The sequence below is a fragment of the Gambusia affinis genome, linkage group LG01 (genome assembly GCF_019740435.1).
Source record: "Gambusia affinis linkage group LG01, SWU_Gaff_1.0, whole genome shotgun sequence".
In the NCBI taxonomy this organism is placed as follows: domain Eukaryota; kingdom Metazoa; phylum Chordata; class Actinopteri; order Cyprinodontiformes; family Poeciliidae; genus Gambusia; species Gambusia affinis.
The window spans coordinates 18,944,508-18,961,305 of NC_057868.1; the positions used below are offsets into that span (position 1 = coordinate 18,944,508).

The window sequence follows — 16,798 nt, forward strand, 5'->3', positions numbered from 1 at the left end:
CCAAATCATTTTTAACTCGCCTCACGCTCACAAATATTATATGATTGGTATCAAACTTGGTCATGACATTGATACGCGTGCCTGCTCCGGTCAAATGTTTTCAAAAATTATCTAGCGCTTACAGTTTTCTCTCCAGGTGCTTCAGAGCAAAGTCATGCGCCAGGGTAGCAGACAGATCTCACTGATTCACTTCCATGTATTTCTGATAAATTTCAGACCTTGGCACACACTTTTTTATCTCATCGCTGTTAATACTGTGAGTGAGGTAGAGATATGAATGGCGGACTATGTGAGACAAAATAGCCCTCTCATATGCTTCAAACGGTTTTCGAATATGTATTACGGTTCCCGAACGGGAAACAGTTTTTTGCCATGCTTTTTTTAGTCAAACTGGCTGGCTCAAACAGAGAATTGTCTCCCCCTGGATGTCTCACTCACAGCTGGCAGAGAGGATTATTTACCATGGCAACGGAACCCAGAGCAGGGAGAGCTGCTGAGGACTTCAAATACGCATCACTGTAGTTCGAACTACTAGTTCAGTTAAAACAGAGGAGGACTGAGCTGGCCTTTAGAAAAACTTGCTGCTATGGGCTGTATATAACTAATTTAACCCTGTCACTGTTACACATGGGATGAGTCTAGCCCTTTGAAATGAAGCTTACTGAAAATTTCAAAATAAAAGCCCTTGAAAATTTTTACATCAGGTCATTGCTTTTTTGAGCGTTATATGACTGATTTAATCCAATGACTGTTACACATGGGATGACTTTGACCCTTTCAAATGAAGCTTAACATAATTTCAAAATAAAAGCCTTGGGAATTTTTACATCATGTAATTGTTTTTTGGCTTTATGTGACTGGTTTATCCAAAGCACTCTTACACATTGGATTAGTGTGGGCATTTAATATGAAGCTTACTGCAAATTTCAAAATAAAAGCCTCAAAATGCCCCTCTGGACAGTGCACCGCCGGAGGCGGTGCAGTGATATCATTCTGCATTATCTGTTTATCCGAGGTTAGGGAACTGCCTTGCGCAGCAAGGCAGTTCATTAGCATTAGCCTTTTAGCTTAAATAAGCTATTTTCTATTTTTCAGACTTATTAGCCATGTTTAGTATACTTAATGGAGTAAGTAAATGACAGTAAACATTCTAATGATACCCCACATGCTACTGAAAGTATTTATGCTTATATTAGCATATTTGCTCATTTTAGCTAATGCACTTGCTTTATCATACTGAATGTTGCATGTCCAGCTTACTTAACATTCTTGTGATTCTCCACATGCTATTGATTACATTGCAGCTTTCTTTAGCATTGATGCAAATTGTTAGCATCAGAACGCTGGGTCCAAACCGACGGGCACACTTTGGCAGGCCCCAGTTAAATTTCTTCAGGAATTTTCTAGTATATTATATTTTATTCTTCCGTTACCGTTAATGCGGCTCGTACCGCTGCGAGCCCACCCATAAAAGTGGTATCAAAACGTGCGGCTCGAACCCGGCATTGGAGCTATTACTTTTGGTGGGATTTGGAGTTACCATGGCGACGTAAAAAGCAAAAAACGACCCCAAAATCACTAACGAGCTCACCAGGTGCAACTCTCGTCGTCAAGGGGACGAGGCAACCAGTAAATCCTGAAAATACCCTATTTTTGAGGATTTTCTGTGTAAATCATAACTTTATGTAGAAACGCCATTCAAACTTCATTTTGTAGATACGTCCGTGATCTCTTTTAAAGTGAAGACAGCACGTCAATATGTATTATGGTTTGTCCACAACTTCTTTCTAAGCGACCTAAAGTTTTAGATTTTTGGAAAAATCAGAGTGTGAAGGCCGCTCCGCTAGAGTGAGAGTCAGAGTGAAATTTCGACCCCAAATCATTTTTTAACTCGCCCTCACGCTCACAAATATTGCATGATTGGTATCAAACTTGGTCATGACATTGATACGCATGCCTGCTCCGGTCAAATGTTTTAAAAAATTATCTAGCGCTTACGGTTTTCTCTCCAGGTGCTTCAGAGCAAAGTCATGCGCCAGGGTAGCAGACAGATCTCACTGATTCACTTCCATGTATTTCTGAAAAATTTCAGACCTTGGCACACACTTTTTTTATCTCATTGCTGTTAATACTGTGAGTGAGGTAGAGATATGAATGGCGGGACTATGTGAGACGACAAATAGCCCTCTCATATGCTTCAAACGGTTTTCGAATATGTATTACGGTTCTAACGGAAACAGTTTTTGCAATGCTTTTTTAGTCAAACTGGCTGGCTCAAACAGAGAATTGTCTCCCCTGGATGTCTCACTCACAGCTGGCAGAGAGGATTATTTACCATGGCAACGGAACCCAGAGCAGGGAGAGCTGCTGAGGACTACAACACGCATCACTGTAGTTCGAACTAGTAGTTCAGTTAAAACAGAGGAGGACTGAGCTGGCCTTTAGAAAAACTTGCTGCTATGAGGCTGTATATAACTAATTAACCCTGTCACTGTACACATGGGATGAGTTTGGCCCTTTGAAATGAAGCTTACTGAAAATTTCAAAATAAAGCCCTTGAAAATTTTTACATCAGGTCATTGCTTTTTGAGCGTTATATGACTGATTTAATCCAATGACTGTTACACATGGGATGACTTTGACCCTTTCAAATGAAGCTTAACAAAATTTCAAAATAAAAGCCTTGGCAATTTTTACATCATGTAATTGCTCTTTTTGGCTTTATGTGACTGGTTTATCAAAAGCACTCTTAGACACTGGATTAGTGTGGGCATTTAATATGAAGCTTACTGCAAATTTCAAAATAAAAGCCTCAATATGCCCCTCTGGACAGTGCACCGCCGGAGCGTACAGTGATATCATTCTGCATTATCTGTTTATCGAGGTTGAGGGAACTGCCTTGCGCAGCAAGGCAGTTCGTGCTGATAACCTTTTAGCTTAAATAAGCTATTTTCTATTTTTCAGACTTATTAGCCATGTTTAGTATACTTAATGGAGTAAGTAAATGACAGTAAACATTCTAATGATACCCCACATGCTACTGAAAGTATTTATGCTTACATTAGCATATTTGCTCATTTTAGCTAATACACTTACTTTATCATACTGAATGTTGCATGTCCTTACTTAACATTCTTGTGATTCTCCACATGCTATTGATTACATTGCAGCTTTCTTTAGCATTGATGGTAATTCTTAGCATCAGAACGCTGGGTCCAAACCGACGGGCACACTTTGGCAGGCCCCAGTTAAATTTCTTCAGGAATTTTCTAGTTATTTATTTTTCTTCCGTCTCCGTTAATGCGGCTCGTACCGCTGCGAGCCCACCCACAAAAGTGGTATCAAAACGTGCGGCTCGAACCCGGCATTGGAGCTATTACTTTTGGTGGGATTTGGAGTTACCATGGCGACGTAAAAAGCAAAAAACGACCCCAAAATCACTAACGAGCTCACCAGGTGCAACTCTAAATGCGTCAAGGGGCAGGCAACCAGTAAATCCTGAAAATACCCTATTTTTGAGGATTTTCTGTGTAAATCATAACTTTATGTAGAAACGCCATTCAAACTTCATTTTGTAGAATCGTCCGTGATCTCTTTTAAAGTGAAGACAACCGTCAATATGTATTATGGTTTGTCCACAACTTCTTTCTAAGCGACCCAAAGTTTTTGATTTTTGGAAAAATCAGAGTGTGAAGGCCGCTCCGCTAGAGTGAGAGTCAGAGCGACATTTTGACCCCAAATCATTTTTTAACTCGCCCTCACGCTCACAAATATTGCATGATTGGTATCAAACTTGGTCATGACATTGATCTGGCCTGCTCCGGTCAAATGTTTTCAAAAATTATCTAAGCGCTTACAGTTTTCTCTCCAGGTGCTTCAGAGCAAAGTCATGCGCCAGGGTAGCAGACAGATCTCACTGATTCACTTCCATGTATTTCTGATAAATTTCAGACCTTGGCACACACTTTTTTTATCTCATCGCTGTTAATACTGTGAGTGAGGTAGAGATATGAATGGCGGGACTATGTGAGACGACAAATAGCCCTCTCATATGCTTCAAACGGTTTTTGAATATGTATTACGGTTCCCGAGCAGGAAACAGTTTTTGCAATGCTTTTTTAGTCAAACTGGCTGGCTCAAACAGAGAATTGTCTCCCCTGGATGTCTCACTCACAGCTGGCAGAGGATTATTTACCATGTGGAACCCAGAGCAGGGAGAGCTGCTGAGGACTACAAATACGCATCACTGTAGTTCTAACTAGTAGTTCAGTTAAAACAGAGGAGGACTGAGCTGGCCTTTAGAACAACTTGCTGCTATGGGCTGTATATAACTCATTTAACCCTGTCACTGTTACACATGGGATGAGTCTAGCCCTTTGAAATGAAGCTTACTGAAAATTTCAAAATAAAAGCCCTTGAAAATTTTTACATCAGGTCATTGCTTTTTTGAGCGTTATATGACTGATTTAATCCAATGACTGTTACACATGGGATGACTTTGACCCTTTCAAATGAAGCTTAACAAAAATTTCAAAATAAAAGCCTTGGCAATTTTTACATCATGTAATTGCTCTTTTTGGCTTTATGTGACTGGTTTATCCAAAGCACTCTTACACATTGGATTAGTGTGGGCATTTAATATGAAGCTTACTGCAAATTTCAAAATAAAAGCCTCAATATGCCCCTCTGGACAGTGCACCGCCAGAGGCGGTGCAATGATATCATTCTGCATTATCTGTTTATCCGAGGTTAGGGAACTGCAAGGCAGTTCATTAGCATTAGCCTTTTAGCTTAAATAAGCTATTTTCTATTTTTCAGACTTATTAGCCATGTTTAGTATACTTAATGGAGTAAGTAAATGACAGTAAACATTCTAATGATACCCCACATGCTACTGAAAGTATTTATGCTTACATTAGCATATTTGCTCATTTTAGCTAATACACTTGCTTTATCATACTGAATGTTGCATGTCCAGCTTACTTAACATTCTTGTGATTCTCCACATGCTATTGATTACATTGCAGCTTTCTTTAGCATTGATGCTAATTGTTAGCATCAGAATGCTGGATCCAATCCGACGGGCACACTTTGGCAGGCCCCAGTTAAATTTCTTCAGGAATTTTCTAGTTTTAAATTGGAATTCCTGTGATAATAGAAGCCAGTACTGCAGGACATGATTTGCAGCTTAAAGTCAAGATGTAAATCATGACTGCTTCCTCCAAGTTAGAGGAAGAAAAAATCCAGACAAGCGGAAGAACAGCGCCAACTGTGACACAGCAAAATGTGCAGCAGGTCCACTGTAGAGCGCTCTGCTTCTGCACTCTGACCGAGATCAAAATCCTCAATTTCCTCAACAGGAGTGTTTAACATACTGTCACAAAACACAAACAGGCAGTCATCACGCTGCTGCCGAACTATTCTGAGCTTTAGACGATTTTAATGGAAGCTTTTGAATGTTTGGAAACAATATTTTGTACACGTCTTTATTCTTGCAGAGACGTTCATGTTTCACAGTTGCTTTATCAGACTGACAAATCCAGGTTACATACACAACCATTCAAGCATCAAATAATCCTCGGGCAAACTCAGAACCCTTTCTCAGGAAGCCAGAAAGTAGGTCAGAGGCTCTGCTTGCATTAATACCTAAATACATGATGACAGAATAAGAACTGAGACAGTTAATTATTTGAGATGCATTGTCATTTATTTATTGTAATTTCAACTGTTTAAAAGGTAGATTGTATTCTCAAAAGCTCAAATAGTAGTTGAACTAGTATACTTGAACAAGAGGAGTTGAAAAGGAGGTTCATGGATGTATCAGTCATACAGGGCAAGCATCATATCCCCATCTCCAACGTCTCTCTCTCTCTCTCTCTGCCAGACAGATTTGCAGAGGAAGATACTTGGATGATATAAGCTACCACAATTAATTTTCTTATTTTTTTAAAAAATTCAATAAAAAAATAAAGTTGTTTTTTTTTTTAAATAGAAGTTTGTTAAAAGTAAGGTATTTTTAAAGGGATTGAATGAAACCAAAATAATGAGTAAAATCTACTGAAAACTACTGACATGAGCAAAAGCAAGGAAGATTGCTGGAAGAAACCCCTGAATGGACAGAGCATTAGATATTAATCAGGTACCACTGAATGATTTTACAATCATCCATATGAAGACTTTGCCATAACAGCTCAGACCTTTGATAAAAGATTTTAAAATGTAAAGTAATGAGTGGAATCTCTTGGGGTACCACTGGGTTAAAAATACATATAATCACTTATTTTGATCAATATTGACTTGTAAAAAGTTACTGAACTACTTTGTTTCTAACATCAATGGCAATTTATTTACTCAAAAGTACAAATGAAATAAGCAAAATCAGTAATTTAGTGCTCTTTGAAAATCTGGAGGAAAGACAATCTCAACTGTAAATAATTTAAAAAAAAACAGTAGTTCTTGTTTTGTTAGTTTGCAGCTTAGTTTTACAAAGTATCTTAATGGGTTTTTTTTCAACTGTCAAAACGGTCAAAACAATGAATATGGGAAAATTATTTCAACTTAACAGAAAGAAACAAAACTAAATATATTTCATATTTTCCTGTCATGATTTAATGATGTAGGTAATTATTAGAAATGCACAATATATTGGTTAACAGTAGAAATAATATAAATTTGACCCACAATAGAAATCTCTAACCGCGGTAATGCTAGTTGATTACGTAATCGTCCGACATCAAAACAGAGCAAGCAGGAAGCAACGTGGCTGAGAGCGCAAGGGAAGACGTTATTAAAAGACAGGTGCAAAATCTTAAATTATCTGGATCTGGTTTGGGTTTAACGTCAAATGTTCTTAGCGCAATGCTCAGGAGGAGTGCGAAAACCACATGCGGGATAGGTGCGAGCCCAACTAGGACGCACACGGGGTAAAGCTCGCTGGATTCAATGGGGCCCGTTGCTTAACCCTCAGTAATAGCGTGATGCTCAGGAGAAGCACGGCAAATGTCACAGTCGGACAGGGAGGAAGCGCCACGGGGCAAGATAAGCGTCTGGCGGTCTTTTCGAAATCAAACACACACACACACACGCACACACACATAAAAACTTGTAGAAGTGCACATTGTCACTCTGCTGAACCGACCAGAGTAAAAGAAACTTGTGGGGTTTAAACAACTCTGTCTCTTAGGACTGCTGAAGGGCTGAACAATCAGACCAGGAGTAGAAAAATACAATCTCCAAAGTGTGTGGCAGAGAAGAAATGCAAGCAATTTGTTTTATCACCTTACAAAAATGCATGTAGTTAGCTGAATACCAGCAATGCAGCTGACTACAAATTTCAGTTACAACACGGGATTTGACTAACACTCATTACAATAAAGTTGTTGTGTATGTTTATTTATTTATTTATCTTTGATTTAACCAGGTAGTCATCACTGAAATTTTGCTGCTGCCTGTTATTACCAGGTCTCCCTTGAAATTAAGGGAGACCTGGTAATGATAGAAAGCAACATAAAACAAAAGTTACAAACAAATCCACAAAAACAAGAGTTACTCAAGTTATTATGCATACACATGTATACAGTCCACTCAATTAGTATGTTAAAGACAAAATTGCATCTCATTTGATCTAACATATTTACGAACTTTTTCTGCATTTTGAGTGTGTCAATGGAAAAAGCAGACAGACTACTACATAGTTATTATCACAGACCACATCTCTTTCGATCTGACGTGTTTTGTCACATGCACCAGAAAACCACCACTTCCTTTCACAGCAAGGAAGTGACAAAATACTGCCTGCAGATGAGCCCTCAATCCTATTAACCACTCGCTCCAACCCTCTGCTTTTAGGGGTGCATGTGAAAACTGGACGTGTGGTTCAACAGTCTGACCATCATATGATGTCATGCTGCTCCATTCCGAGACAAGAAGGGCTCCATTAAGCCTTGTACATATCAGGATAAACATACAGCACTTAACTAATCTAAACTAACTTCCCCTTTCTTCAAATAAAATGAAAATAATGCATTTCCTCTTCAACAGAGATATGGATCACAAACACATGAGTCAATAGTTGAGCAAATATGGACATTTTTACTTAACTGCACTGGAAAGGACGTCCAAGTAATGACAGCTTCAATAAGCTAATTTATGTGTGAAAAAACACTGAAAATGTCTGACGGAGAAAATGGGGCATCAAGTATTTTCAAATTGAACAAAATTCGCTCTAATGTCGCTAATTTGAACAACACCAGCAAACATTGGTTTTTTTTGCTCCTATTTGATCAACTGAACATTTCTTATAGATGAGTCAAATAAGTAACTCTGTTCCTGAGTCATTACATAAACCAGTTCATTTGTCGTTTGAAAGAGCCTCATCTTAAAGGACATGATGTTCACAACATATGTGAACGACATCAGCAGCTTCACATCTAATTTCCCTGGAACATTCAAAGACTTCATCTTGATGGATTATGGCTTCACTGAGGGAAGACAGCCTGCCAGTGGTTTGTGGGGCCCTATCCTGTTAGCAGCAGCATTATATGCAGCTGTATAAACACAGCTTAAGAAGAAGCAGCCAGGGTGGTAAAATTTGGAAGTCATTCACTGTTTTCAGGGAAGATTTTCTGTAAAGTATTACCGACTTTTACATATTAAGTTAAATGAAATTTGATATCTGTTTGAGTGCACTGTGCATTTGCTATAGGTTTAATTCTCCCAACAAATATTAAAGCTTTGCATCATTTAGCCAACCTGCTATACAAACACACTTCCTGTTTTTCTTTCACAATGCAAAAGGCAGAGTCAGATACTGCATCTTCCCTTCAAGATATTGTATTTTTATTTAATGATTGCACAACAGCCTAAGCAGACCAATATGAATACATGTTGCAAGTCAGGTTTTAAATGCAGAACAGAAATCTGCTTGCTTGGTTCCACAAAAAGTAGCTCATAAAGAAATTTAAGCTTTTACTATGGTAAAAGTTTTAAGAAAAAGAAATCAGAAAGCTTCAGAACCACATTTTCTCTGAGTCCCCGTTTAAATAAAAAAACTACAAATGAGTCCTAGGCCTCTTTTTGAGAAATCAACTGTAAAATGACAAAAATTTAATATATTTCAGGAACTACATGGTTCATTTGAATTGTTCTGGTATCAAAATGAAGATAAAACACTCCAGAGGTCTAAAAATCAACACTCAGTCACAATAGATGAAGACAGTGAACAGTGAAAAATAGTAGAAAAAAATCAACCCTTTCCACCTGAAAAATGCACTTAGTGATGTGAATATTGACAGATATCAGCAGCTTTATATAACATCTAGGAAACCACACAACAATATCTGATCACTTGTACCAAGATTCATACAAAAACAGAGAGCCGTTGATGTTTTGGAGAGGTGGTAATTGGTAAGTTGTCAAATCAAGTCGAGACAAACCTTGCAAATTAGGCATTTTGGCACAATGTGGCACCGTGCATGCTAATTCAAATTTCATTTTGTTATCCACTTATACAGTATCTCCTCATAAATGATCATTCAATCTAATAATCACTGTTGAAATAAAATAAGAGTCAAAGTACTGTGAAAAATATCCCTCCTGATGCAAACTGGGCAATCAGAGCTCAGTACTTCAGTCAAACATAGGCAGTTTCCCAGGAGCAGATTGGAAAATTTGAATGATAGGCATGTCCATCGAGTCATCGTAGCCAACAAAGTATGTGTGTGTTTACTAAAATGTCCTAGTCAGCGTCATTCACCAATCACACAGAGAGAAACACATTTACCGTAAACCGAGGGAGTGCAGCAATGCAGTCTCCTACAAGATATTCAGGAGGCCAAAAAAAGCATAAAACGGTTAGGAATCACATGGGTGTGACGCAAGGATAATGGATTATTGCAGTGGTCCCCAACCTTTTTAGTAGAGTGGACCAGCCAACCTTTTGTACATTTTCTGCGGTGCGGGGTGGGGGGTGGGTGGTTGGGGGTGGGGGGAACTGCGCGCAGTATTGATCGAGACTGATGCTGTTGTTTCTTACTCATTCTGCTTCATGTTGGCACGCAAGACATAACAACATCCAGTTTAGGCTTTTCAAAATAAAAGCTCTTCCAGACTCAATACATAGAACAGACATATTTAATTGTTTGGTCTGTGGCCCGGTGGTTGGGGACCACTGGATTATTGGACCAGTGTGTAAATATTTACTTGAACAAAAAGGATGACCATAAATTAGCAAAGATAAGATGTTCAGTTAGTTTTAGACAGAGAGGTGAGGCTTAGGCTACGTTCACACTGCAGCCTGAAGTGACCCAAATCAGACATTTTTGCCAGAATGTGACCTGTATCTGATCTTTTCATGACAGACTGAACAACACAGATCTGATTTTTTTTTTTTTTTTTTTTTTTATGCGGTCCAGTATGTGTTGAATCTTTTCAAATGTGACCTGAGACTGAATGGCCAGGTCACATTCTGGAACAATTTAAATGAACCTTGTAGTTCAGACCAGTTGTTCTGCTCAGGTCGGACAACGACTTCAACTTTGTAAGACATGCTCCACCGTTAGCATCCATGTTTACTTCCGCAAACACTGATCACTTCTTCTTTTTAATGGTGAAAAAATACAGAGAACGTGCTCTATGTGTGACATTACTGTGCCCTCTACTGCGCATGTGGAACACTTTCAGTTCTTTGCAGTGACGTGGAACACTTTCAGTTCTTTGCAGTGACATGTGGAACACTTTCAGTTCTTTGCAGTGACATGTGGAACACTTTCAGTTCTTTGCAGTTCACATGGGAGATCACATACAAGTTGCATATATTTTGAAGTGTGAACAACCATGCACAAAATAAAAGAAGAAATAATTGGATTTCACAAAAAAAATCTATATTGGGTATAAAGTCCTGCAGTGTGAACATAGCCTTAGAGCACTGGAAAGAGCACTGTTTGGGCTTTAATTTGAAAGGTCAGCTGTGTGTTCTTCTGGGTATGGTTCTTTGCTTTTGTTTTTTTGTTTTTTTTGTTTGGTGCTTAGTGTTGGAATTGGGTCTTTTTGTAGTTAATAATAGTGTTTCTGTTATTCAGATGAGCCTTTCCCCGTTATATGGAATATGAATATGTTGGTTAATGTAAAACATGCGTTTGGATTAATTTGGGTGCTGAAAGCGGTGTCTAAAGCCTACCATCATTACTATGACTACAAGAGTCACACTAATCAGATTTGTTGCAATACATGACAAACAATTTTAGTACAAAACTGACCTGCCAATATCTTTGATGAGGACTGTAGTTGAACAGAATTCAAAATAGTATGACATAATAGTAAATTTACCATAAGGGCAATTAATGTGGTAGCACAGAGCTTCTCATTTCACTTAAGTCATGATTACAAGTTTTTCTTGATTTACAGCAACTTAATGGCTTAAACCTCCAGTTTAATGACATCTTCTAATCCACCATAATCATCATTTTGTGGTTTCAAGTCCAGGAGATCACAACAGTCAGCATAAAGGGGGGCAATGGTTATATTATGACTAAGAAGCCACAACCTTATGAGTTTGAGAACACACACTCAGACATACAGTCATAGCTGGACCCGGCCAAACTGTTTAGAGTCAAAGTTTACAAAACATCAACGAGGACAGCTTGACATTTCTGTGTTTGATGTTATTTATACTGCGCAAGAAATTTGGTTTCACAGTTGTTCATTTAAAATGGGGCAAGCAGGATCAGGCTAAATGGTATACAAGACAGATTGGGTTTGTTTTGCCCCATATGCTTGAATAGATTGGGAAATAACAGCCAGAAGGAATAACATGTCTTCAGAAGTGGTGGACCTTGTTTCGATATCATGCTGGCAAGAAAAATCAAATCGCAGAACAGGAAGAGCAGCTGGCAAAAACAACCATTACAAGTCTGTCATCGAGCTCTGGCAGTTTAGAGTACTTGTTATTTTAATTTTGACCAGTGGATGTGGATGTGCCAGCAGTTATGAAATAACCACAACAGATCCAACCACTGTGGAACTGACAAGGACCTAAAAACGTGTCTGGATACAACATGTTTTTTATTTGGTCAGACCATTTGTTATGGTTTTCCAAAGTCGATAGAGGAACAGAAGTAAGTTTTCCTCCACATTTAAATGTAAAAAGGTGATACCAACGAAGAACAGATTGGATGAAAGTTAATAATGACGCTACATTTTTATATTATTTAACACGTTTTTATGTAGAAATGTACCATTTGTTTTCCCAGTGCAGCAGTTTCCTGCCTCTGATGTTTCCATTTTTTAGATCTTCCCACACTTCACCCAACTATTTTAAAATGAACTCAGATCCTGTCCACAGCCACTCATTCATACACCGAAAGGATGCTGTGCTGAGGCACTGCTGAGTCAGGGAAACTGCATAAAAGAGAACCTCTGAGGGGAAAACAGTGTTTTATCTCTACAATTGTAAGGTCTGAACAACATTAAGACAACATGCAATACACAATAATTTAGCGGAAACGATGAAATGGCTTAATTACCTCCTCCTTGTGTAGATCAGTTCTCCAGAGCCTTGCTAATGACCTAGTTATTCTATTCAGGTGAGCTGCAGTAGAGGCACCTCTACATGTTGCAGGACACCGGCCCTTGAGTACTGGAGTCTGACACCCCTGCTGTACAACAAGTCATTATCCATGCCTGGTTACCATCACTGTTTCGACTGACTGTAAGATATTTCTGCAACTGTCTGACAACATTACCCTTGTGCTGTGTCACATGTTCTGGCTGCAAAATAAATCTATCACCCATAAACTAAATTATGTTCAATTCAGAGCATTCCCCCAAAGTCCTTAACTGCTTTCACAAGTGAAAGAGGAACCAAGCTAAAGCTTGCATTTCTTCTCTGTCTGAGGCAATGATTGCTTAAAAATGGTCACGTCTAATTAAAACTGGCATTACTAATTCTTATGTAATCTTCTCCTAACATTAAAGGCATTAAAAGGAACTGGAGATAAAAAAATAAAAAAACTAACCACAAAAGTAGTCTTAATCAGATACCATCTTTACCATAATGTTGGCAGAGATACAAGCCCATTACAACTCTAGCTTCTTAATACATAGCTGCTCAATGGTTTTACACTACAGCTGTCTAATAATTACATGTCAACAGAAAAAGAATGTACTCAGTTATATATTAGACGCTGCTAGAGAAATCCATGTGATATGAATTACTGGAAGTTCCTAATCACATGCTGGACATGAATTGTATTTCTTTCCTGTAAGCCACTGGAGTGCTGCAGCAGGATGTTAGACAATGAAAGCAGAAAAATAATAAGCAATGCGCTTCCTGTCCAAGCAATAAAACAGTCGCTCCTAATTGGCCCTAACTGTATCCTATTTTCTATAGCCGTTAACTGTTTGAACAAGCTGTCATGACAATAAGTCATTCACCAGAAAACATGTCAGAAGAAGCAAGACCAACCAACATTGATAAAGTGAAGCAAAGTTGTAGTTCTTTTGAAATTCCTCCACAACACAAACCACAGGATTCAGCCAGTAACTGCCAGGGCCGTTTTTCTTTTGCTCATTTTCCTGTTTCTCTTAACAGTTGGCCAACGTTACTGAAAGCGATTTCTTATCTGCCTCAGACAAAATGTCGGTTGGTAGCGAGGACAGACTTGGCCTTTGTCTGTCCTCGTAGTGTTCAAATCAAAATGTGCAACTGATTTTTACACTGATCTGGAAGAATGACTAAAAGTGGAGGATGTAGGTTAATGCTAGTTTCCACCTGTTCTCAACCGCCAGTTTTCTGCCACTGTGGCTGGTGTATTGAGCAAGTGCTGCTGTTCTTTCCCAACCAGGCATTACTCAACTTTTAAAGCTTTAGCTCTGGATCAGAAAGATGGTGATTAAATGATAATATGAAGCCTTTCCTTTTAAAGTGTTAACACTGATCCATGCTTCTTGATTAAATTGCAATAGAGTACCTAAAGTATTGGCTTTCAGTGCTTTAAGATCCCACTATTCAAATTGTAGAAAGACACTCAACACAGAACCTGCTGATCACCTCCATCTTTCTTCTTGTTTCTTTGTCATGCATGCTTTAAAAGAATTAAAATAAAAAATGTTTGTCTCTTCGGTCAATTGCTTCTCTGCCATCAACTGTTACGCCTCAGCAGACATGGAAACCCTGCTATTGATATACGAATTTAAAACATTTTCCTGACTTGAATAAGATGATGTCCATAAAACCCTGTGTCTCTCATTTAGACTCACAAGCATAATTTATCATCAAAGAATGAACATTTTAAAGTAAAAAAAAATAACATTAAGAAGTTGACTTAAATTAGAAATGAATTATAAAAATGTAAAATTTTAGGTTATGTCAAAGTGACGTAGTAATGTAAAAACTTAACTAAGTAAGTTGGGACAACTTTTTTAAAATTTATCTTAAATGACTATTTTTATTTAATATACTTACAAATGTCAATAGCTTTCATTAAGTGTTTTGAACTTGGCAGTTAAAGTTGGTACAACTTAACTGAGTCAATGCAACAAGAAAGCTAGACTGAGTCAAAGTGAGTGAGTGGATTTTGTTTTACAGTGTAGAGAACTTACATCTTTTGATAAATTTCTACTTCAAGAACTTTGTTGTCATTTTAAAGAACAACATTTTATGTCTGTTTTTAGATTTTACAATAAAGGAAACCTTAAAACTTTTAAAGTTTTTTTTCCTTTTTTTGAAAAAAAACTTTTATTTCAAAAAAAGAAGATGAATATGTTTCCTTCTATGTGGTGTTGAAATTTAAAAAACAAACAAACAACTGTTTCGAACTTAATAACAACTGAAAAAAATATATCTAAAATAATAAATATTTTTAGAGTGATTCTACCATGGAATATTAATTTATTACATGAAAAAACTGCTTAAGCCAGAATTTGTAATTAAACTTCTATTCAAAACATCAATTGGCCATAGAAAAAGGTCCAAAGAGCCACGTGCGACCTGCCTTTAAAAATCCTGCAGAAACTGTAGCATCAACCCGCCATTTGCTCTGCAGAAAGGGGGTACAGCCGGAGACAAAAACAGAAGATCATGAAGAGGAAAAGGGGATACAGCCGTGTGGAATGCAGGGGGTCTTCAGGAGGGACAGAGAGGGGGTTCTGAAAACATTCCAGTCTTCACAGTGGGCCTATTCATACATCATTTCATTCACCTTCAAATCAACCATCTGTTTTACACCCATACTAAAGTGTTTATCTATTTGTTGGTGATGAAAAATACAAGCAAAACTGACACTAAAGAAAACAGATCATAGCTTATTAAAGCTCCTTTGAACAGTCATCCAAAAAAAAAACTGTGTTTACAATAGGACAGTTATGGTCAGAAACAATATAAAATCAGGTATGCTGAGGCATTCAAATGTTGCCAGGTTGGAATCTATGGAAAGAAAACCGGCCAAGAAACTAGCCACTGATTTATGCCGAATTTCGACCAAATGGGAATCTGTTTATTTCCAATCTTGGCAGACCTGTGAGAATTGTAACCCCAGTTTACCTTTTTCTCTTTTCTTCGCACCAGGTGTGGTCTGCTGCAACTGTAGCCAATTGGCTACATAACTAGGTCGTAACAAGTGAGAGCTTAATTCAGCTACTGCAACTTCTGTGTCACTTTAAACCAGTGTGTGTGTGTCTATTGACCTTTGACATTAACAAGGCTTTCAGATACAAACAATTAGCTCACTGGATTTATTAAACAGTTGAACAGGTGCACCTAATAAAGTGGCCTGTCAGTACAAACACTGAATATCTCTTATTTCCTGCACAGTTCTAGTTTTGATGTTGTTGTTCCATGCTTCACTTTTAGAAAGTTAGCATTCAAATAACAACTGCAATGCAACCAGACCCAATTAACAGTTTCCCTAAGTTGCCAGGAAAAACTGTATTGTGACCCGTTCACAAAAAAATAGAACATTTTTAATAGAAATTTCTCTCTATAATGTCTGAAAGTTAATGTAGACTGTGTATATGAATGGTGTCTTACCTGGTTTAGTGATGCTCTGGAAGTAAAGAACAAGAACGAAGAACGAGCAGAGGCACGTCGCCAGGAACAGACGTCCTCCCCTGGGCATCCCCATCATAAAGTCTGGCTCCGCTCGCGGAGCCTCCGACCCTACGTCGCTGTCTCGCAACGATTCATACGAAACCGACCGACGTAGGATGCGAACATGCGAGGCAATCGACGGAACAGACGGTCTCCATGTATTAACTACCGGAAACAAAACTGAAATAAAACATAGAAGCGACGGTTGGCCCGCGGAACCAAGATGTAACTGAAGGTCCGTGAACGGAGCATAAAATTAAGGCGAGCGAGCCTTGGTCGGGATTTATAACTTATCGTTATTATTTCTAGCGAAAAAAATAACTTGTACGAAAGGTAATATAATGTAAAGTTGATACCATCGGAAAATAGGGGGCAGAAAAAGAGCTAACAGTCTGCAGTGTTCCGCGCATCTACAGTATGGTGCCTGAAGTTTGTCGAAGCAACACAAACTTCTACTCCAAACATGGAGGGGGCACAGTGTCATGACGTCACACCAACCCACCTACTCCTCCCGCATCCCCCTCTATCTTCTGAGCTGCATTCAGGAACTGATGGTGCACAGAAACTCGGCTCAGTGCGGATCTTCATTCTGGTACGCTTTAGTTGCTAAGCATAAGAATAACAAAATTCCGGTATATTTTCACAATTAGACGTCTGAGGAAGAACTTATGTAGAGGAATTCAGACTCGGCCCCCATTCTCAGCGGTATTTTCT

General features: G+C 38.4%; 1 protein-coding gene across 1 annotated transcript in view; it reads right to left on the minus strand.

Annotated features, from left to right (window-relative positions):
• Nucleotides 1-16,570, minus strand: part of LOC122827053 (carbohydrate sulfotransferase 11-like) — a 33,669-nt gene extending 17,099 nt beyond the window's left edge. The window contains exon 1 of the mRNA XM_044109639.1: nucleotides 16,025-16,570. Within this exon, the coding sequence (XP_043965574.1) occupies nucleotides 16,025-16,121 (97 nt within the window). The 5' untranslated portion in view covers nucleotides 16,122-16,570. The remainder of the gene's footprint in view (nucleotides 1-16,024) is intronic.
• Nucleotides 16,571-16,798: the final 228 nt, after the last annotated feature.